Raw genomic sequence first — 23,495 nt, 5'->3', positions numbered from 1 at the left:
GAATCCCTGCAGTCACGAAAGCTTTAAATCAAAATTTTACTTGCAAGTACTTTCTCACCTAACGGCTATTACGGGTGGGAGTTTCGTCAACAAGATCACTTTCAGCGTGCCACACCAACCCCACCTTCCAAGTTTCTGGATTACCCGTGCGTGCCCCAACACATGGCCACTGTGAATCCATGTTTTTGGGGGGTTTTCATTCAACCACGTTTCGGTCCAGCTCAATGTTTTTTTTTTCGCAGTGGTTTTAATCGGAAAGCTCCTGAGCGCGTTGTCTTGAATAATTATTTAATCGCACCCAAAAGATGCGAGCGCATCACTCCCGCCTTACGTTTACAAGACGCCAGGAGCAGTCTGTGCGCACGCAAGGGGGGCGGCAGGCCTGACAGCTGGCTGTGCACAGAGCAGGCGCCTGGGGAGAGGTGCACACAGAAGATTTATGTGTGGGGGGGGGGGGAAACGTTTGTATGCTCGTGGCCACACTGCCGCACATCTGCCGGGGGATTTGCATATTAATTAACCTGCATTAACTCTAATTATGAAATGAATCGGAACTAAAGGTTTTCAGTGATTGCGTTCCAAAACGCGTTAGGTTGCGAACATTACGCGGGAGGCGACACGAGCGGTTTGTCTTTTGTGCGGGGCCGCCGTTGCCTTCGTTCGACTTCGCTCGTTTTGGCCGACCGAGTGCAAGCTCGTCGGACGGCGAGCTGCCCAACGCGTAGCAATCGCGACGCCCGGAATCTCCAACCCGCGCCGCAAAAGAACACACGCTGCAACGGACGCACGACGGCCCGCTGCAAAGAGGCTCGTAACGATATCGTGAGAACAACGTGCGTAACGGTCTTCATCACTCGGGGATTTTATTCCCCGCTCCCCCCGCTCTCAAAAGTGGGTGCAGGTTGCGCCTCCCTAAAACAGATGGCGCCCCTCCAGGGCCCTTTTCTGTGCATGGGGGTCGCCGGATCACCCTAGGTTCACCTACGGCACAAGCCTGCAACGGGTGCTCGACCATAAATTGGCCATGCGGCGGCTTTCAGCGTACCCACTTTAAGGGCGTCACGTGTGCGGTGTAAATATCCGGGTGGCCGATGGACGCGTCACGTCCCCTTGACCAGTGTCCCGAAAGTCGCTGTTTCAAAAATCCCGGTCGGAGGTCAGCGCTCCGCGAATCGCCACCTTTGGGCGATGCAATGAGCACCGCCTTGTGGGAAGTCAGCAGAGGTCGCCCGATTCCTCGACTCGCCCTCGCCATAGGAACGTGGAGTTTCTACTCGCTGCATTAGGGCCACCAGAAGAGTTGAGCGCCACCCACCTTGACTCTGACGTGGTGTTCTGTCCACTGCAGTAAAATGCATTGTATGGACCTCCAAAGTCTACAGTTTAATAATCGCATGAATACTTTACAGAGTTGAACACATTGGCTTTCACGACCAATGTGATTCCTAATAGATTTTTGGGTCAGATGAAGTTTGTGAACGGATTTATTACACGACCTGAACATCACATCATTGTTCTCTGATAGCAAAAAAACACAGTAACATCATAGAACAATACATTGTTATTGAATGTAGATTAAATCATTGTACATATTTTAACAATTTTTTGTATCGACAGCACTCGCATCTGTTGGACAATGCGACTTCCATATTAACCACCGTTACAGTTTCCTATCTATTTGGACGTCCCCTATTTATTACAGGTACGTTTGGTATTCGTAAGGCACGTTTTCGAACGTGCGACGGAGTGCATTGTGTGCAATAAGTAAAACGTGGGGAATCAGGAGATCTCTTTCGCTGAGAAACGATTTGTCCCAAGGGTTCACTAACCACTCAGAATGTAGCCTGGATGTGACGCTGCGTATTGACATCCACAAGAGATATACTTTCTTTTTTCTGTTTTTTTTTTGGTTTCCAATTTGTCTGCGCAGAGCCCGGCTCGTGAATTCCCTGCGCTCAGAGGCCAGGGAGCCCATATTCTGTGGACACTTTTCAGTGCTGCCGAAGGCCCCACCACCTGTTTATCAAGGCCTCCTGTCTCTCTCTCTCTCTCTTTGGTTTTCGTGTTTTTCTTTTTGGTCTCTCCCCCAAGTTGCTTCTCACTTATATCCCTCCGTTCTATATTTGGAGTTTGCCTGCCCATCGCTCTCTCTCTCTCTGGTCCCCGTGGTCACGTGGATTTTTCTCCGGGTCCTCCGGCTTTGCCCTCCACATTTAGAATGGACATCACGCGTTTTAAAGTATTTGGCTGCTATACGTTTACACTTGATAAGCCACTTCATTGAGATATTATTTGTGTCCAGGTTACTTCTGAAATATAGCTATACAGCTCAGTGGGCCTTACCGAGTAAAATAAAAGTAGTAGCTTTAGTTTTTATATGCATGGCGCTCTGAGATCCATTGTGTAAGAGCACCTTATAGATAAAAATGATGAACATTTTTTTTATTTAAAGCTTTCGTGACTGCAGGGATTCATATTCTTGGTTCTTTCGGTAAAGTCACGTAGAAGAGAAACAATAAAATAATACAAATATAAAACAATAAAATTCTCACGACGTTTCGACGTCGTGAGAAACGTCGTGAGAATGTTATTGTTTTATATTTTTATTATTTTATTGTTTCTCTTCTACGTGATTTTACCGTAAGAACCAAGAATACAAAATTATTAATAATAAAGAATTATTAAAATCTAAATATTTTGTTTCAAAATGTATTTTGACAGTAGATATCATGCTCATCAACATACATTTCTATCGCTACATCGGTAGATAAAAGTTTTTTTTTTCATCCCGATGATATTACAATCGTGATATCGGCACCGTGAGATTTCCGCTCGGGAACTCTGCAGCTGGCGGTGCACCACCCTGTGTGATCGAATAGCCGGAGAAGATGACGTCACAGAACTACTTGCTGAGGTCACTCCACTATCGACTGATCGATTGATTTTATTTGTCGATGCGGGGAGGAAGCGCTCACCCGCTAAGCTGTTTTTACAAGAATGACCCGCGCAGGACCTTGGCGAAAGATAGAGGAAGTTACGGGAGTGGATAAATGATAACATTGCAGACTGAGTAGCACAACACATTGGAGGAAAACAACATTCAGGTCATGCACCGTTCAGGTAACACTGGTAGGTGACACACTCGGCCTCCGTGTGCAGCATAGAGACACAGTGTTTGAATGCCCCGTGAATTGTAGTTAATCGCAGTGTCAAGTCCAAGCATTTTTTTCTGTCAAGTCCCTGAATTGCAACGAGGCAAATAAAGTGAAAATCCAAATTTGAATGTGATGATTTTTTTTTTTGCATGCAGTCATCGGTGACCGGGGGTTGCGACGATCAACTCGCTAAATTCGAGAACCCCGGTTTTATTCCAGATGTGTGCCGAGCTCATGATCTCAGTGGTGGCGGCTCTCCGTGGTCTGACCCCGCAGCCAATCAGCCTCCTCCACAGTTTACACATTATTCTCCATACAGTACAATGCAACCGTACATTTAATGTTCACCATTTAGCAGACTATACGTGTTCGGTATTGATATTATAGTTATCATCTTCAATTCCAAATATGCTTTCACTGTGATGGTTATGGAAATGGTAAATTTCAGGTTACGAGTTTTGGGTTTTTCTATCACCTTTACTTCCGCAATAACGCACCGAGAAACGCAATTGTTTACACCAATCAAATATTCAGGCTGTTAACGCTAGCAGACAGTAGTGCTTTATATTAAAACATATAAATTACTCTCTGCGCGCCTTCGGCAAGACGAGCAGCCAAAACCTTACGAGCTCAGCAATAGCAAAAGGCTTATGAGTATCATCTTTCTGGTCCCCATCTCATTAGTGGTGGCTGTTGATTTTTTTTGTTTTTACTTCAAGTGACCAAAACTTCACGAAGCCTTCTGCAGGTTGAGTGGACGCCCTCTCCCACATGTGCCGTTGATTTGGCTCACACGAGGAAGGGATTAACCTGCTAAAGCCACCATTCCGCTGTTGTTCTAAGAGTTCAGTAACCCAGGAGGGTGCTGTCGAGATAAAACAGAGACGCTGCACCCATGCTGGTTTTTTTTTTGCACGTACACGGCGTGGGGGCTTCACACTCTTCGCTTTGGTGGCCATAAAAAGGGTATTAAAGCCACATGTCCTCGCACAGCAGGTAGGACACAGGAGGCACTATCTATTGTGTCATATCTTGTGGCTAATTACCGTGACCTCCTCCCCCCCCTCTCCTCGAGGGGGTTTTGATTCCTTGCTGCGACGGGCAGTGCGTCTGTTCCACACCCCCCCCCCCACCTCTTCACCGGCACATGTGCAATGGCAGCCCCGTGTCATTTAACCAATCCAATTTAGCCCGTGTCAAAAAAAAAGTTCCATGGGGACAACCAACCCAGCCCCGTCCAATGGGGATGTCCGCGCGCTCCGATGGCTCTCGAGGAATAACGGCCACTGAGGTGCGGAGGGACGAGGCCCCCCCCCCCTCTTGCTCCTGACAACCAATGGGGGAATGAGCTGTGGCCATGCTAATCCTGTCAAGCTCAGCCCCCATTCCATGTCTCCTGCTGGGACGGGCAGTTTTTCATCTCTCCCCCCCTCCGTGCCCCCGTGGCAGGTGAAAGGGACTCAGGTGGCATTCAAGGCGAGAGATGAAGTGGTGCGCTCTGCTACGGCCGCCACATGCATTTCTGCACCTGGGACCTCTGGCAATAAAAAGCGGTGCGCGCACCCGGCTCCACACCAGGCGGTGTGCGCTGATAGCCGCGCGCAGTCGTCGTCCGCGCGGTTTGTAATCGCACGCCACAGTTGAGCCTACGTTCGAATATCGCCGTTCTCTGTTCTTCGTCAAGTCCGCTTTGACCATGGCTGTAAACCTACAGAGAGGTATGTTTTACAGCTCGTTTTGTCGAAACCGTTGCACTTGTGCGTGTGCCCCGCGTGCCATGCCGGCCTTCATAGGTGCTCGCTAACAGCACTTGTCCCAGGATGTAAGAGGGATCTTTGTCTTTTGTGTGTGCCTTAAATGCACGTTGGCGCTTTGCGGAGAATCAGGCTTGCCTTTATTCTTGTACACGTGGGATAAGAGTGGCAGGAGGCCTGGGAAATATCGATGCTCGGTTAAAGTGGTATCATTGTCGGGTTTTAAACTCTGTAAAAGTGAGAGCATTTCTGGGAAAGCTGACTGTGGTATTGGAATGAGCTTCAGACGTGTCGTGGTGTTGGGGTGAGCTTGTGGTGTTGGTGCGACCTTGTGACATTGTCGTGGTGTTGGTGTGACCTTGTGACATTGTCGTGGTGTTGGGGTGAGCTTGTGGTGTTGGGGTGAACTTGTGATGTTGTTGTGGTGTTGGGGTGAGCTTGTGACATTATCGTGGTGTTGGGGCGAGCTTGTGATGTCGTGGTGTTGGGGTGAGCTTGTGTGACGTCTTGGTGTTGGGGTGAGCTTGTGTGATGTTGTGGTGTTGGGGTGAGCTTGTGTGATGTTGTGGTGTTGGGGTGAGCTTGTGTGATGTTGTGGTGTTGGGTGAGCTTGTGTGATGTTGTGGTGTTGGGGTGAGCTTGTGAAGTTATCATGATGTTGGGGTGAGCTTGTGATGTCGTGGTGTTGGGGTGAGCTTGTGTGATGTTGTGGTGTTGGGGTGAGCTTGTGAAGTTATGGTGTTGGGGTGAGCTTGTGATGTCGTGGTGTTGGGGTGAGCTTGTGTGACGTCTTGGTGTTGGGGTGAGCTTGTGTGATGTCGTGGTGTTGGGGTGAGCTTGTGTGATGTTGTGGTGTTGGGGTGAGCTTGTGAAGTTATCATGGTGTTGGGGTGAGCTTGTGATGTCGTGGTGTTGGGGTGAGCTTGTGTGACGTCTTGGTGTTGGGGTGAGCTTGTGTGATGTTGTGGTGTTGGGGTGAGCTTGTGTGATGTTGTGGTGTTGGGGTGAGCTTGTGAAGTTATCATGGTGTTGGGGTGAGCTTGTGATGTCGTGGTGTTAGGGTGACCTTGTGACATTGTCGTGGTGTTGGGGTGAGCTTGTGATGTCGTGGTGTTGGGGTGAGCTTGTGTGACGTCTTGGTGTTGGGGTGAGCTTGTGTGATGTTGTGGTGTTGGGGTGAGCTTGTGTGATGTTGTGGTGTTGGGGTGAGCTTGTGTGATGTTGTGGTGTTGGGTGAGCTTGTGTGATGTTGTGGTGTTGGGGTGAGCTTGTGAAGTTATCATGATGTTGGGGTGAGCTTGTGATGTCGTGGTGTTGGGGTGAGCTTGTGTGATGTTGTGGTGTTGGGGTGAGCTTGTGAAGTTATGGTGTTGGGGTGAGCTTGTGATGTCGTGGTGTTGGGGTGAGCTTGTGTGACGTCTTGGTGTTGGGGTGAGCTTGTGTGATGTCGTGGTGTTGGGGTGAGCTTGTGTGATGTTGTGGTGTTGGGGTGAGCTTGTGAAGTTATCATGGTGTTGGGGTGAGCTTGTGATGTCGTGGTGTTGGGGTGAGCTTGTGTGACGTCTTGGTGTTGGGGTGAGCTTGTGTGATGTTGTGGTGTTGGGGTGAGCTTGTGTGATGTTGTGGTGTTGGGGTGAGCTTGTGAAGTTATCATGGTGTTGGGGTGAGCTTGTGATGTCGTGGTGTTGGGGTGACCTTGTGACATTGTCGTGGTGTTGGGGTGACCTTGTGTGACCTTGTCATGGTGTTGGGGTGAGCTTGTGGTGTTGGGGTGAGCTTGTGACGTGGTGTTGGGGTGAGCTTGTGATGTTATTGTGGTGTTGGGGTGAACTTGTGTGACGTCGTGGTGTTGGGGTGAGCTTGTGTGACGTCGTGGTGTTGGGGTGAGCTTGTGACGTTGTGATGTTGGGGTGAGCTTGTGACGTTGTCGTGGTGTTGGGGAGAGCTTGTGACGTTGTGATATTGGGGTGAGAATGTGACATCGTGATGTTGGGGTGAGCTTGTGTGACGTTGTCGTGGTGTTGGGGTGAGCTTGTGACGTTGTGATATTGGGGTGAGAATGTGACATCGTGATGTTGGGGTGAGCTTGTGTGACGTCGTGGTGTTGGGGAGAGCTTGTGGTGTTGGGGTGAGCTTGTGTGACGTCGTGGTGTTGGGGAGAGCTTGTGGTGTTGGGGTGAGCTTGTGACGTTGTGATGTTGGGGTGAGAATGTGACATCGTGGTGTTGGGGTGAGCTTGTGTGACGTTGTCGTGGTGTTGGGGTGAACTTGTGTGACGCGGCGGGATGCTTAAGCGGAGGCCTGGACGTCCTGGCGTCTTGTGAGATCATGAATCACAGCTGGCTGCTCGGCTTGGCCCACCATTCGCCTCTTCGTAATCCTCAACCTCAGTATGACTATTGTCACAGGAAACATGAAACAAAAAACTCGCAGTTGGTTTGTGTTTGGCGGGTGGGGGCGGCACGGACATTTCAAACCCAAGTGCGTTCTGCTCTGAAGCGTGTAAAACCGTGAGCACATGTGGCTGCGGTTTGCCTGATCACAAGACTTTGTCGCTCGCTCGCAGTGGATTATTGTCGTAATATCATTAGCGATACGTACGTACGTACATATATATACAACTTAAATCCGCGTTGAAACATGGGTCTGCTGCTGCTGCTGCTGGTGCTTATACTTGTAAAGAAAAAAAAACGCTAATGAATACAACAACTCTGCGATGATGTATTCCTGTTCAATGTTTGATGACGGACATGAAATTTTAATTTCCCACATGCATCGCCTTTCATACGTTGTGTCGGATGGCAAGAGTGCGGGTTTTTTTTTTGTGCCGCTGTCATTTGCATTTTATTTTAAATACCTTCAATAATTAAACGGCAATAGAAATGGGGTTTGCAGGAGCATTGTTTATTCTGTAAAATTTGATTACAGAGTGAGCTCGCGTGTGTTAATTAAGGTGTGGGCTGATCCTCCCCGGCTGTGTTCGTCATGTGCTTATGACTGCGTCTTGTAACGGGGATGTTGCAGCCTTGCTCCATGACCCTGGGGCTGGAGACCCTGGGCAGAATGTTACGTTTAGAAATCTACATGCACGTAGATTATTCACATTATTTTGCTGCTAGAGTTGTCCACATGACGATACGTCACTTCGTTGTGCTATCATTTGTGGCCAGGCCACTTCTGAAAAATAAGCTAATAGCTAAGTGGGTTTTAGCTGCTAAAATAAAAACAATTGTTTAAGTCATTTGTTTACCTTTCCTCTGCTTTGCACTCGTATCGTGTGTTTTTTTAATCATTTGTTGTTGTCACGTTCTGACCCGCCCCCTACTGGACACTCGTGAAAAAAAGAGCTTCATAGCTCATCGGATTTCTCTAGTCCAAATAAATATTCTGATAATGAGAACACCACGTGTGTGGCCCCCGGTATTCATTACCGACGGAGAAAGAAACGCAACAGGCCCGTTTTGGGGCTCTCCTTTGCGTGAGGCCCTGGGCAAAATGCCCCTTTTGCCCTCCCCATTTGGGCGGCCCTGTCAAGTGCTGTCACATCACCACCGCCTGTGTCAGGACTCACACGTGCCATTGTGGCCCATACAGGGGATAGGGGCCTATGGAAAAAAATCACCCTAAGTGTGCCCAATCTCTTTGGATGTCGGAAACCGAGTGGGATTGAGCCTGTTATTTTTAATTAAAATATTTCACGTGGATAATCCCTTGAGATGGAACATCTCATTTGCAAGGTTGTCCAGGGTGTCAGTTGCCACATATATATCGTACATGAATTGACACGTATACTGTACAAACGTTGAAAATCTACTGTGGTCAGTACTTGCACGGATGACCACTCGGGTTTTGCCAGGTATTGTGGGCTGAAGGTGACCAAAAGATGGCAACACTTTTGCCATTAACATAGATAAGAAAACCACCGTCAGAGAACGTTTGTGCACTTCTGTATTGCGACTGTGTTTGAGGTGAGTGTGGGAAACAGCTGGTGTGTGCATGTGTTGGCCAATTTGAGCATTGCATCGATTCAAGAGGCACGTAACCAGCATTTCCTGCACCGGGAACGGATCCAGGCACTTTCTTTATCACGGCAGAGAAATAAAAACGCTCGTAGCTCAGGAAACACATTGCTCACCTACCTGGCTGAAAAAAAGATTTGAAAATTATCAGGGTGTTGTAAATTGTATAAAGTTAAATGGTGGAGTGATTTCCATGATCACATGAGCCATTGTGGCTCTGTTCATCTCTGTATACAGGAGGCCGTGGGTTCAATCCTGACCCTAACGCCTGTATATTTGGAGTTTGCATCTTCTTCCCATTGTCACGTGAATTTTTCTCCAGGTCCTCCGGTTTTTCCCTCCACATTTAGAATCAACGTGCGTTTAGAGTATTTGTCTGCTATACATTTCCACATGATTAAGCCACTTCATTGAGTTGTCATTTATGGCCAGGTCGCTTCAGTGGCGCAAGCAAGTCTATCCATCGGGCGACAATTGTTGACTTCCCAAAAACGTGGGTTGAGCGTGCAAATTCTGCGCTCGTTGACAGTGACACGTGGGGACCGTCTCATTGGTTACGCTGTGAATTAAAAAAAAAATGAAATCAGCACAAGCGGTGTTCATTTGTAAATCCTTTATATTAAGTTCACTTGCTTGCGCGCTTACGACCGTGCAAATCTTTCGGTCGTTTTTTAACCCACTTCCCATGATCCAATCGAGCTGACATTTTGCACACAGACTCTTTGTGCGTGACAATTAATTTTCGTGAAATTTTCTTTCCAAATTTGTACACTGTTTAGGAAAAAAATATATATATTTAATTACCAATTGCTTAATGGTGGCAGGCAATCATCTGACCCATAGGTGGCAGCCATCTCAAGCCAGAGGACGAGAGGACTCTAGCCGCCATGCATAGTGAAAATTTGTTTTTTACGGGTACATTTTTTAGTGATATTTTTCAGCAACGGTGAAAAATATGCGTACAGTCGTGAAATAAAGCGAACTTTTTTGGGATAAGAAAACCCCCAAACAAAACGTGGAAGATGTAGCAATACTGTGCGTTGCTGTAACCATGAATGGTCAGCCAGTACGGCATGGAATTAGTCTTTGCCACATGCAGGAACACTTCCTCATAGGCATACAGATCCCCCGTAATGTAAAAGTTTATTCACAGACCTAAGTCATTAGTGGGAGGGAGGAAGAAAAAAAAAACTGGCCTTGGCAAAACACGTGGCGTCAGTCTCGCCCGGTCATCCTCGCTGCTAATGTGATGATGTTCGTGTCGGATGTGCTAGACCACACACTGGGAATAGAGGAGCGGGAGGGGGGAGAAAATAATAATAATAAAACAATGGATCTTTAGAACCGAGCCTGAACCAATGCCCACCACAGTTGCCCTCTTGGTTGTTTCCTTTGAGTCACACCCTCGAAGGTAAGATTGTAAAACTTTAAAGGCGGCGTCGGCGGCAAACGCTCTTGACGCGCCGCTCTGCTCGCTTACCGTTGCAGTGGTGAGCTACGCGAGCGCGGCAATGCGAGACTGTGACCCGGACGACGACGACGAGGGGGAGAGGCTGCAGATCATCGAGGAGGTGGACGAAGAGGAGGAGGAGGAGGAGAAAGACGAGGAGGAAGACGAAGAGGAGGAAGCGGCGGCGGCGGCGGCGGAGGAAGAGACGAACTTAGAGGGGACAGGCGGCAATCCCGGCGTGGACAAGACTGCCGAGCCGCTGGGCAGGCAGGACGGGATGGTGGCGGAGTGCGATGTCCCGGGCAGTGGGGCCACTCACCGTGGTAAGAGCGCACGTACTCACACTTTACACTTTTATAGCATTTGTCAGATAATCGTCACTGGTGTTGGCCGTGAGTGGGAATTTAACTCGGGTCGCCGGGTTCAAAGCGCAGCGCTAATCGCTGCACCACCGCTCCCCACTCGCACAGAGCCACAAACATAGAAGTGGTTTAAATTTCGATTTAAAGCTTTCGTGACTGCAGGGATTCATCTTCTTGGTTCTTTCGGTAAAGTCACGTAGAAGGGAAATAATAAAATAATAAAAATAAAACATAATAAAACATAATAAAATACAATTGTATTTTATTTTATTATGTTTTATTAATAATAAAAATGAAACATAATAAAATACAAATAAATACAATTGTATTTTATTTTATTATGTTTTATTTTTATTATATTATTATTTCCCTTCTACGTGACTTTACCGAAAGAACCAAGAAGATAAATCCCGGCAGTCGCGAAAGCTTTAAATCGAAAATTTGTCGACTTAACAACAAAATCAAAATCCACAAAGTATATGTTCTGCTCCAGCGAGCATTGAGGCAGCTGTGATCGTCTCACGTGTACCGATTCATTGCCACTGGTGGGAATTTCATCTTCCTATGGCGGTGGGAGAATAAAGCGGTATTCGTTTAAACGACCCCGGGCGACATGATGGGCTGAATCAACTTCCCCCCCCCCAAACGACGGTTTGAACTCGCAGCCTTCCGATTGCGAGCCACTCGCTCTACCCCTGGGCCACGTGGCCACACGTTATTTTGGATTGCGGCGAATTTCACCGGCGCACAACGTCGCGCCAAGTGAGAATTACGTTCAGCGGTTCGGGGTGGGCCAACCAGAGCCGGGCGTGCCACACTTGCCGGCAGCGGTATCGCAAGACAGCCGGCAGTGCCGTATTTTCCAACACAGGCGGTGGCATCTCCGTTAAGCTACGTATTCGCAGAGGTTTCACCCTTGATTTAAAAAAAGGGAATTTTTTTTTTAAAGCAAACGCTGAGCCTAAATGACACTTGTCAACCAAGTTATATGGCTTAAGTGTCGCCAGCTAATTTGTTTCTGCTTGCCCCGTGGGAGCGCTTGTCTGTGCATCGCGACAAACTAGGGGCGGGGGGCGGGGGGGGAGGGGGCTCTTGGGTGAATGCGAGAGAAAGAAACTTTCTGAAAAGTGGCTTAACATTCCGAAGACTTCCACTGTTTACTCGCAAGGAATTAATGAGAGCTAGCGGCAAAGTGAGAGGGTTGGAGTGAGAGGGAGGCGGGCAGCCCAATGCAATACGGCCAGGTATTATGCGCGACTGCGGGGCAAACGCTTGACACCCTCTCCTTCATTTAAAACTGTCGGAGCTCGGCCTTTCCTCTCAGCAGGTGTGAGCCAGCGGGGGCCTTTGCCGCACGAGAAACAAGCGCAATCACTTTGGCTCATGGAGTTCCACCACCATCCCCCCCCCCCCCATCCTTTCTTCTCTTTCTCTGTCCGCGTTTCAGAGGAAATGGAAGATCACAGCGACGCCCCGGGCACCGAAGCCTCTCTCGGCTCTCAAGGACGTGTCGACGACCCAGGTATAGCGATCAAATTAAGTGTCCACTCATAGGTGCGTTAGCCGCCTGCCCCCTGCTCTGTAATTAACCCGTTGTTAAAGGTGCACCTCTTTCCCCGGCAGATTCACTCAAATGTCATTGTCATTCACACGCCCTGCGTTTCCCACGCCCACAGTTTGTTTAGAAAAACAATGATGGCCCAACGTGTTCCTAATGGTTAAAATCGGGAGAGAAAAAAAACTATCAAAAGGGAAAGAATGTAACCTTTGGAGAGACGATGCAATCGGCAAGACTTTTTAATGTTTATTTTCAAATGTATAATTCAGAGCATGAGTTATTTAAATTTGGTAATAAAATCTCAAACGTGTTTCACCTTTGCACCGAACTCTTGCAAACATAAAACTTTGTTGTTTTCATAGCAGCGATTGATTCCATAGAACCCATGTCATTCTCAGTTCTAGAGCCTTGCCCCGTATCCATTGCAGTACAGCCAACACGATGGATGCGCTCTCACGAATAGCGTGTGTTCGATCGATCGATCGGTCAGTCACGCGCTGTTAACACTCAGGCAAGAACTCACCACGAGGAACACGAGGAACGCTTCTCTATCAGAGTTGATATTTAGTTAAAACTAAACTATTTTTATTTTACCAGATAAGGCCCACTGAGCTAGGAAGCTCTTTTTCAGAAGTGACCTGGCCACAAAGTGGCTTATCACGTGGAAATGTATAGCAGCCAAATACTCTAAATGCACGTTGATTCTAAATTTGGGGGGAAAAACCGGATGACCCGGAGAAAGATCCACGAGACCACTCAAAATATACTCCAAATATACAGCAGCATCATCATCAGCAGCATCATCATCATCATCAGCAGCAGCAGTAGCATCATCAGCAGCAGCAGCAGCATCATCATCATCAGCATCAGCAGCAGCATCATCAGCAGCAGCAGCAGCAGCATCATCAGCAGCAGCAGCAGCAGCAGCAGCAGCAGCAGCATCATCATCAGCAGCAGCATCATTATCAGCAGCAGCAGCAGCATCATCAGCAGCAGCAGCAGCAGCAGCAGGCGTCTGGGTTGGGATAGAACCCACGACCTTCTGTATACCAGGCGAGGGAGTTCACATCTCGCCACCGTGCTGGTGACATTAAGTTGGGGGGGGGGGTGTATAATTAGTGGCCACTGTTTTTAAGAATCGGACATCAACTCGGAGGCTGGCGTGTATTGTTCTACACACCATTGTAATGATCACCCCCCCCACCATCAGAACATGGAGTGTCCACCGCTAGCCCAAGGTGGCCAGTGAGGGTGAAGAGCGCTGTCAAGCGATATTTGAGCGTGCAGCGGATGCCTTCACTTAACTAAAAAGTAAACTTTGAATGTGAGGTCGCCGCAACTTTTTGATCGCTCTGTTCCCAAAAGCTCTCTACGCGGTGTGGAAGTCAAAGTGTCTTCCAACTCGTACATCTTCTTGGTAGTCGCGATTTCCGTTCCGATCGAAATTGGTCTCGTTGGTCAGCGGTGGAAATTCGACATTCTCATGGCAGAGGCCGTGCCAAATGGTGCAGTGCAATGTATGTGTGTATGTTGAACCTCTCTCGCGTCGTACGTAGCCAAACGCGGGAGTGCGCATTACGGTGGGCGAAAGTGAGCCGTGCATAAACTATTCGGCGGTGGCGTTAAGAGGCCTGGGATTCGCCGTATAACAAAGGTTGCGCGTTCAATATTTGTAGAGTTTAATGCATCGTGGACACCGAGCAGCGTTAATTAGTTATTAGCGTTGCATTATCATTAACGTGTTTTATGAGCCAGCAGTCATGGTTACTGCAGAGAGCCATGCTCTTGAGCTGTAGTTAAAAGCGTGTTATTGCCCAAACGTGTGTTTGTGTGATACGTTGGCGGAGGCAGTAGATAAAGCATCTGTGCGGACCGTTCAAAGGGGCTGATGCCTCGCCCCTTAAGACGACAAACCCACGCAGCAGCATAGCTGCCGACTCGCCGCATTAATAAAGTCCACGATCTTGATAGCATATGGTTAAAGAAATATTGACGGTATTTCACGAGGCACTTTTGTTCTTTGTTTAAAAAAATCATATGGGGCTTGATTTAAAAAAATAAAAACTATTTGCTCGTGTTTATCTTTGAAGGCCAGCTGGCGAACATGCCCCTGTGAAGAAAAGCGTAGAAAAATAAACGTTGTTAGGAAAATCTTGACGCGTCCCAATTTCTGCCATCGTCCATGCGCGGTGAGATTGGCCGCGAGTGGTTTTGTTCACGGTCGTGCGTGTTCGCCTGTGGGAAATAACCGCAATCAACGTGGCCCATTTGCACTCGGAGCATTAGTAATGTTGCGTTTGGGAATTCAATGTGACGCCAAGCATCGGGGAGGCCGTCTTTCGAAATAACTGTGAGATGAGAGGAGCATTTATTGCTACGGTGACGAGATAAACTTAAAAACGTAAATTGTTTATGTTCACCAGGTAAAGCCCACTGAGCTATTGGCTCTTTTTTAGAGATAAACTTGTTGCTTGTTGCTTGCCCAGAGATGTTTATCTCGTAATGTGCATCAATCTGTCGGGGACATGGGTTGTTGATTTCATAGGTCGGCTTTCACGACCAATATTGTGATTGACAATCAAGTTACTTTTGGGTCGGATCATCGCGTAAGCGTAGTGTCACTCTTCATCTCGACCCTCCCCCACTCGACAGAGACGTGAACAGCATTTTACAAAACGTGATTAATTTTTTGGTTATATTTAAATAGGAGCCCAGTCCAGAGCACAAACCGCGGCATTGCCAGGGAGTACAGAAACTCCGCGGACAAAAGTCGCAAACACGGTGCCACAGTGCACCTGAGTTAAAAAAAAAAAGTAAGCAAATATCTTATTTCGGCGAAGAAAATGAAGAACCCCGCTTGCCTTCGAATTCGGAAAACCTTCTCAACGCGGTAACGTTCGACCACTGCCACGCTTCGCGCGTGCCCACGTGCTGCTCGGGGCGTGCGACGACTCTCGGTGGCGGAACCTTGACGCTCGCAATCCCCCCCTCCGTCGGCAGACGCGCAGGAGGGGCTCGCGGCCGCTGACGGCGGCGAGGGGCCCGGCGAAGACGGCCTCGCCGAGTTCCTGCGGCGCCGCGACACCGCCGTCATCTTCCCCGAGGACCCCGACGAGGGCCCAGGGCACCGGGCCTCACCCGAGAGCCTCCTCCGCAGGCACAACGGTGAGCGGACGCACACGCCCTTCGATGCCGCCGCCACCTGCTGCTGCTGCAGCTGCAGCTGCTGCTGTTTGCCATTGCTGGTGCTCGCTTACTGTTGCTACTACTGGCGGTGTAACAGCCGATGTCACTGTGCTAAAGCGCTCGTAAGGTGACGAGCTCAAATTGTGGTTCTGGGTTGAATCGGTCATCATCATAGTCGCTCCAGGGTTGATACAATTAGCACCACTTTGTGGATTGTCAGGAGTCGTTTTTTTTTTATTTCTATAAACTGGCCCCGTCATAGGAACATGGCATTTCTACAAATGGGCAGATGTTCCCCAGTGGCGATGAGCACTGCTGTATGCTCAATTCGGGCATCGAGTTATTTTGATTTGAATTGAATGTCTTTTAATGATCAGCTGTGATGTGCGTGCGCAGTAAGAAGCGCTGCTCCGCTCGGTGACGGCAGCGTGTGTCTAAAGTTGCGTCACAATAAAGACTTATTGCCGGCTTTCATAACGCGGCTTTTATTGGACCACATTAAAATTAAAAACTCAAAAGCCCCTTCTGAAAACCAGATGACAGTAGAATGATTTCAGAAATGCTAACTTCATTCTGTTGAACATTACATGAACACCGAATGCCCGCTGATACATTCCTTGGTGCGTCTTCAGGGGTTGGAGCTGGAATGCATAATGCAAAAATTCAGCATCGTTTATGCCGAGGGCAGTACAAGCACAAGCAATTTCGCGGAGTGTTAATGGGCAATAACAACGTCAACTGTATACACAATGGAGATACAGTGATTCACCTCCCCGGTGAATCGTTACAATTCAGGGTCGGAATTTGATTCGAGAACAATCATTATCTTCTCATTATTAACAATGCGCTGAACGTAGCGGCCACCAGTGTCTGGAAGGATCACGTAACCCTTTGAACCTGCAACATACACGAATCTATACATATCAGTTGCTACGCGCGCAATTCGTCAACGGGAATGCCGATCTTTCCGACTCGATAGCAGTCCGTTAAATCGGTCGGATCACATCTCGGCTGCGCGGGGCGTGACGGGAGGGGCACCTCTAGACGCGATCCCTCATCCTGTGCCTCCCCGCTAGGCGCGAGGACGCCCGGCGCGTTTGCCGCGCTGCTGGCGTGCCCGCACTGCGACCGCGGCTACAAACGGCTGAGCTCGCTCCGGGAGCACATCCGCTACCGGCACGAGAGGGCCGCGGGCGACGGTGGCGTCGTGGATCTCCACAAAGCACCGCCTCCTCCTCCCCAGGCGGGCGAGGTAATTGACCACGTTTGCCGGCATCGTCGCACGTGGGCAATTTACAGCGGCGGCTCGGTCGTCTGAATGCGTCCGTCTGAATGCGTCTGTCTGAAAGCGTCAGTCTGAATGCATCTGTCTGAATACGTCCGTCTGAATGCGTCCGTCTGAATGTGTCCGTCTGAATGTGTCCGTCTGAATGTGTCTGTCTGAATGTGTCTGTCTGAATGTGTCTGAATGCATCCATCTGAATGTGTCCGTCTGAATGCGTCTGTCTGAATGCGTCCGTCTGAATGTGTCTGTCTGAATGTGTCTGTCTGAATGTGTCTGAATGCGTCCGTCTGAATGTGTCCGTCTGAATGCGTCCGTCTGAATGTGTCCGTCTGAATACGTCTGTCTGAATGCGTCCGTCTGAATGTGTCCGTCTGAATGTGTCCGTCTGAATGTGTCTGTCTGAATGCGTCCGTCTGAATGTGTCCGTCTGAATGTGTCCGTCTGAATTCGTCTGTCTGAATGCGTCCGTCTGAATGCGTCCGTCTGAATGCGTCCGTCTGAATGCGTCCGTCTGAATGCGTCCGTCTGAATGCGTCCGTCTGAATGCGTCCGTCTGAATGCGTCCGTCTGAATACGTCTGTCTGAATGCGTCCGTTTGAATGTGTGCGGGGGAAAAGAAGTTTGAACCGCGTTGCGCCGTCGCATTGCGTCGTCGAGCTGCTTGCGGAGTCGCGCTTACTTGCCCCTACCGAACATCTGTGCTAAAGAGCTTTACAGCTCATCCGATTCCTCCAGGAAATAAAAAATATTCTGATTCTCACTTCGCACCTCTGTTCCGTCTTTGCGCAGCAGGGTCAGCCTCCCGCTGCCGGGAGCCGCAAGTTTAAGTGCACAGAGTGTGGGAAAGCCTTCAAGTACAAGCACCACCTCAAGGAACACTTCCGCATCCACAGCGGTGAGTGTGATGGAACACCGTAACGTTTGGCAGAACGCACCCACTGATTTCATTCCTGCGCATATGTCTACAGCGCAGGCTGCATTCGCTGCACTACATGGCACTTTGGATGATGCGTACATATTTTTTGGTTTAACACGGCGACCTTCGCGACCAATATGATCCACAATTCTGGCTGTCCACCTGATGATGCTGGTTGTAATTACTGGCGAAACGTCGTACTTGAATTGTAAATGTCGTAGGTTTACTCTCCAGCACACCGGCGTGCTAAGCTAGTAATGAATCTCCATGTTTTGTTCGCGTCAGCAAACTTAACGAATTGGTTGTGTCGGGTTTAACGACACATTTATATTTACGCGATGTAACCCGGAAACCTCTACCATCGATATATTTGTTTGTAATTGCAGGGGAGAAGCCATACGAGTGCCCAAATTGCAAGAAGCGCTTCTCTCACTCGGGCTCGTACAGCTCGCACATCAGCAGCAAGAAGTGCGTCGGCTCCGTCCCGGTGAACGGCAGGGCGCGGGCGGCCGCGGCGCCGTGCCGGGCTCCCTCGCCGCCGCGCTCCCCCGTCGTCGGCATCGCCGCCGCCGCCGCCAGCCCCCCCTCGGCAGAGTGCCCCACAGCCCACCTGCGGGTCAAGGAAGAGCCGGCGGAATTCGCGGGCGGCGACTACGAGGGCACCGTCGTCGTGGCGTCGCGCGGACTCTCCGGCCTCGCTCCCTTCCTGAACGGCTACGCATCGACGGGGGGCGTCGCCGCGGCCGCTCACGCGCTCGCCGCGGCCCGGCGGTGGGACCGCGAGTTCGGTCTCGGCGGTCAGCGCGGCGCGGCGGGGCCGGCGAGCGACGGCCATCCGGCGCACGGCCCGGGGAAGAGGAACGGCGGCGCGGACGGCTTCCATTGCCAGGCGAAGGCATCTCCAGTTGCCGGTGCCTTGATGGCTGACGCCGTCAAGAGGGAAGCGACCACCGCCACGTCTCCCAAATCCACCCAGAGCTCAAGTCACGATGGCAACGAGGACGACTGTGGCGCGCGTTCCGAGAAAAAGTTCGACGCCGACGAGGAGGACTTCCTGCGGAGCATTGGGCTGGAGGCCACGCGGCGTCCGTCCGTCAAGATAAAGACGGAAGAGCCGGATCTGGACGAGCGTTCTTCCCACGTGGAAGGGGCGGCTCACCACGCCTGCCAGTATTGCAACGAACCATTTCCAAGTCCAATACCTCTGCACCAACACGAGCGCTATCTCTGCAAGATGAACGACGAGATCAAGGCGGTGCTTCAACCGTCAGCGCCGCAACCTTCGTCTCCGGCTCAACCAAAGAAGTTGAAATTGTCGGCTGGAAAGGGGTTAAAAGGGAGCCGCGCAACGGCGCTCGGAGACCAATTGGCTTTCCTGAAGTCGTATTGCTTTGCCAGAAATGTTGAGCCAAGTCCCGAGGAGTTGATTAAGATATCGTTGGCCATGAGCCTCCCCAGAGACGTTCTCTCCAAGTGGCTGGATAAGAAATCCAACGCAGCGGGCAGAGTGCAAGAGCACTGTGCGTCCAGCTCGCCCTCCTACAAGCTCGCCCTGTCACCGGTGAGCCGCGGCTGTTCTCCGGCTGGGCAGGTCGGCTACGGCAGGGAGGGAAGTCCGGTGCAGCACCCACTGGGCTCGCCGATGGGTGCCCGGTCCGACTCGCCTAGAGGCAGAGGCGCCCTGCACGGCCCCGGAGCAGGTCACGCGAAGAACGGGCAGCCCAACGGCGTGGCGAACGGCCTTCACCACGGTCAAGAACAGGCCCAGCCGCTCGACTTGTCGGTGCCAAAGTTGAGCAAAGTGAGGCTTAGAGAGACAGGCTTCGCTAATTTCCATAATTCGAGCGGTGTTAATTGCAAAGAGGAGCCGTTAAACTTAACTTACATGAAGAGATCCTCAGCTCTGAAAAGCGTCAAAAGAAAATCGAACGCCAAGCTCGACTCGAGTGCTTCTTACATGACCAATGGCTCATCGAACAACAGTGTTGACCATTTACACGAGAACAAACCAATAATTAACATGGTCACTTCCAGCTACGGCAACGGCCCCGTGTTCACGGCCTTTCCGCCGCTCAACACCTTTTCGTCGCCGCCCGGTCTGATTCCGGCCCTCCACATGGGTTACCCCGGCCTGAGGCCCTACATGGGCCTGGACCAAGCAGCCTTGCTGTCCCACATGTCACCGTACAGAGGCCTTGCGGACGCGGCTGCTCTCGCCGACTTCCACGACAAGAGGGGCCTTCAGATGCGCCACTTTGCACACGTAAGAGCAACGGCTTCGAGATTGCGCTGTTGGACTAACACGGAAGCATGTGCACACACGCACAGGTGGTGCCATTGGTTTACAATTCACGTGTTGAACCTTGTTCATTGTGCGGAGAGATAGATGTATGAATGTTTCGTTGCTTATATCCTTCGTATTATGTAATTTTGCGTCGAACTCGGATCCACATATTAAAGAGAGGGTCCCTGCAGATAAAATGTTGATGCAAGCGAGTCTGCCTCGGCTGATGAGACACTGTATGTCGAATATCGATTCCAGAATTTGCTTGTTCTGAATCAACGCTGCTGACATTGTGCACATCCATAAGGATGTAGCTGAGTGGGTGTAGCTGGGTGAGTGAGTAGCTGAGTGAGTGGATAGCTGAGTGGTTGGATGAGTGGGTGGGTAGTTGAGTAGGTGGGTAGCTGAGTGAGTGGGTCGCTGAGTGGGTTGCTGAGTGGGTAGCTGAACGGTTGGCTAAGTGGGTAGCTGAACGGTTGGATGAGTGGGTGGGTAGCTGAGCGGGTGGGTCGCTGAGCGGGTCGCTGAGTGGGTTGCTGAGTGGGTGGCTGAGTGGGTGGCTGAGCGGGTGGCCGAGTGGGTCGCTGAGAGACAAATACGCAAAGGAGAGGAATTCCGTCGGTTAACCTCGGCTCACCGGCGATCGCGCTCCACAGGGAGAGTCTCCTGAGCGGGGAGAGGGAAGCCCCGTGGGCTCGGACGAGGTGACGGACTCCGACTCGGGAGTGCCGACGCGCAAGCGGCAGAGGAGGGGGGAGTGCGTGCCCGGGGGCTCGTTCGCCTGTGACCTGTGCGACAAAACCTTCCACAAGAGCAGCTCGTTGCTGCGCCACAAGTACGAGCACACAGGTACGCGTTGCGTCCCCGCGCGCTTGTGCCCGCGAGCGGCGGGTTTCGTCCGTCGCGCGCTCTCGCACGACTTCTCCGGAGGTGCGGGCAGATGATTGATTATAATCGGGTGACGCACGACCGTCGTCGCTTGTTTTCCTTACTTAATTTTTGAACGAAATGGAAGAATGAATGGCATGACGGACACGCCGTATAATAAACCGGCGTCGCCCAGAAACACGATTCTGTGCGCGGTTGCGTGCGTGCGTGCGTGCGTGTGCCCGCTCGCTTGGGTATTTTTGGTTTCTGGGTGTCGCTGCCTCGTAATGTCAACACGCTGCTCACCCACCAGCATGAGAGAAACACTCCCGTGCAACAAAGCCGGAGTGCAATTAGCAGCACAGCTGGTGTTTATTTGTAAAACCGATTTCATGTTGGGGCTTATAATGTCGGCGATGAAGAGTATCCCCAGTGGGCACCGCTGTATTTACCACCCTGGTTTCATACCGTTAGCCACGTGCAATGAATCTCGCAGCCTCCCCAGCCTCGCTGATGTTTTCTTTTACAACAACAAAAAACCCGCTTAACTCTTATTTTCACCAAGTAAGGCCCACTGAGCTACGTAGCTCTTTTTCAGAATCGACCTAGCGATCACAAATTGTAGCCCAATTAAGTGGCTTTTCACGTGGAAATTTATAGCAGCCAAATACTCTAAATGCATGTTTATAAATGTGGGGGGGGGGGGGGGGAACCAAACACGCCTGGAGGATAAATCCACGCCACCATGGGGAGAGAGAACACGCAAACTCCAAATATACATCGGGCTATCAGTGCCGGGATCGAACCCGTGACCACCTGCATGCCGGGCGAGGGTGATAACATTGCGCCGCCGTTCCCTGTCCGTCGCAGGCAAGCGTCCCCACCAGTGCGACGTGTGCAACAAGGCGTTCAAGCACAAGCACCACCTCATCGAGCACTCGCGGCTGCACTCGGGCGAGAAGCCGTACCGCTGCGACCGCTGCGGCAAGCGCTTCTCGCACTCGGGCTCCTACTCGCAGCACATGAACCACCGCTACTCGTACTGCCGGCGCGGAGACCCCGGGGAGCCGGGCGCGCCGGGGGGGCGGCAAGGCTTGTCGGGAGCGGATTTGGGGGCGCTGGGAGCGGAGCTCGGGGCGACGGAGTCGCAGGAAAGCGCCGAAGAGCTCAACGAGGGCGAGGACGGATTCGGGGCGGAGGGTTGTGCCGTCGCAGAGGACCGGAATGACGAGGCAGAGTCGGAGGATGCGCGCGGCGCGGGGGCTGTGGGAAACGAAGAGAGAGATCCCGCCGTTGAGTTGAACGGTGCTGACGGAGATGATACTGTGATGGAGGCTCCGCCGGGTGAAGACCAAGAAACAAAATCCGGATCTGATGGGGCAAATGACAATGATGCTTTGACTTGTGATGACTAACTGGTCTGCCTCTGACTTTCTGAGAACAAATGTGTTGTGTTGCAACTAGACCACTGCCGTGCCTGAAGTATGTTTTCTGGACACAGAATGTGTAAATTATGTAGGAACGGTTTTTTTGAACAAAGGTATTTCTGGACTAACTCAAATGCTGTTGGAATGAGTGGGTACTACAGGCTAGGTGTTTTTCGTATTAAAATGATTGTAAAGAGGTGGAAGACGGAGTTAGAAAATGGGCATGTTAAATGTGGATAGATAATGCTATGATTAGGAACATCTGTAGTTGGGAGATACAAGAACGATCTGGAAAAAGCCTTTTATATGCATACTTAAAAAAATAATAAGTTTTCTACCAGTGCCATCTTTTACAAAAGCAGTGTTACTCAATGTTTAAAATGTTAAAGCTTTGTTTTTGTTAGTCTCGGAAAGATAAAAGTATTCTGCTAAACATTCACACAGTATTATTTGACATAGCATGCAGCTTGTGTAGTTTACACTGTTTGTGCAATTCCTCCTCGGTTCTTGTTGTTGTTGTTGTCGTCGTCACGGTATTATCATCGTCACCCTAGAGGTGCTCCCACGTGCACCGTCGTCTCTCTTAAGCTGTGGTGACCGTTAATTTATGTTTCGTTGTTTTCATGTTTGTTTGTTTTTTTTTACACGTTGCCATCTCTGTAATTTATTCATTCCGTTTTAGATGCAAGTAGAATGATGATGTTGTTGTTGTTGTTGTTTCTAATTGCCAGCCAGAACATGATTCAGTATTAATACTCTTTGAGCAAGATATTTGTAACATTTTCACAAATCGTTCAGACCACTGGTCTGCGTTGTACTGCGCGTACTATTTTTGCAGTGCATTTCAGCGTTCTCTTTCGAAGTTGCTGTTTGACAAACGTCAGTATTTTTCCTGGATGTACAACCCCGTTTTTAACGAGCTTCCATTTGAATACATTTTGTTTACCGATGCAGCCAAGGCTGCCAACACTTGAATTTGTACATTAAAACTCAGAAATAAATCTCAGCGTCTTTATCGTAATGATCGCATTGCTCTGCAATGCGGGCCAGGGGGGGGGGGGGGGCATCACCCTGCCCCCTCTCCCCCCTTCTGCCCGCCACCCCCCCCTCCCTCCCTCCCTGCCACCCCCCCCCCCCTGTTTCAGACCCATTGTGCTGCCCCAGTGAGTGGTCCTGGGCCTTGTCCCCTGCTTTGTCTCGAGCTGCTCGGCTGCACAAATCCAAAGCGACGT

The 23,495-nt window shown here is 50.3% G+C and overlaps 1 protein-coding gene across 3 annotated transcripts in view; it reads left to right on the top strand.

The window, feature by feature from the left end:
- The window catches only part of LOC144950439 (zinc finger E-box-binding homeobox 2-like), a 50,601-nt gene extending 27,350 nt beyond the window's left edge, over positions 1-23,251 (top strand). For 2 of the 3 annotated variants that reach the window (XM_078880589.1, XM_078880665.1), the window contains exons 2-9: positions 10,417-10,701; positions 12,188-12,262; positions 15,299-15,463; positions 16,561-16,736; positions 17,559-17,664; positions 18,072-19,948; positions 20,626-20,818; positions 21,707-23,251. In XM_078880589.1, the coding sequence (XP_078736715.1) occupies positions 10,417-10,701; positions 12,188-12,262; positions 15,299-15,463; positions 16,561-16,736; positions 17,559-17,664; positions 18,072-19,948; positions 20,626-20,818; positions 21,707-22,251 (3,422 nt within the window). In that variant the 3' untranslated portion in view covers positions 22,252-23,251. The remainder of the gene's footprint in view (positions 1-10,416; positions 10,702-12,187; positions 12,263-15,298; positions 15,464-16,560; positions 16,737-17,558; positions 17,665-18,071; positions 19,949-20,625; positions 20,819-21,706) is intronic. The other variant, XM_078880737.1, reaches the window with a different exon arrangement.
- The last annotated feature ends 244 nt before the right edge of the window (positions 23,252-23,495 follow it).

This window comes from Lampetra fluviatilis, chromosome 1 (genome assembly GCF_964198595.1).
Source record: "Lampetra fluviatilis chromosome 1, kcLamFluv1.1, whole genome shotgun sequence".
NCBI lineage: Eukaryota > Metazoa > Chordata > Hyperoartia > Petromyzontiformes > Petromyzontidae > Lampetra > Lampetra fluviatilis.
The sequence above is the reverse complement of the archived record's forward strand: the minus strand, read 5'-3'. Positions and strand labels throughout refer to the sequence as shown.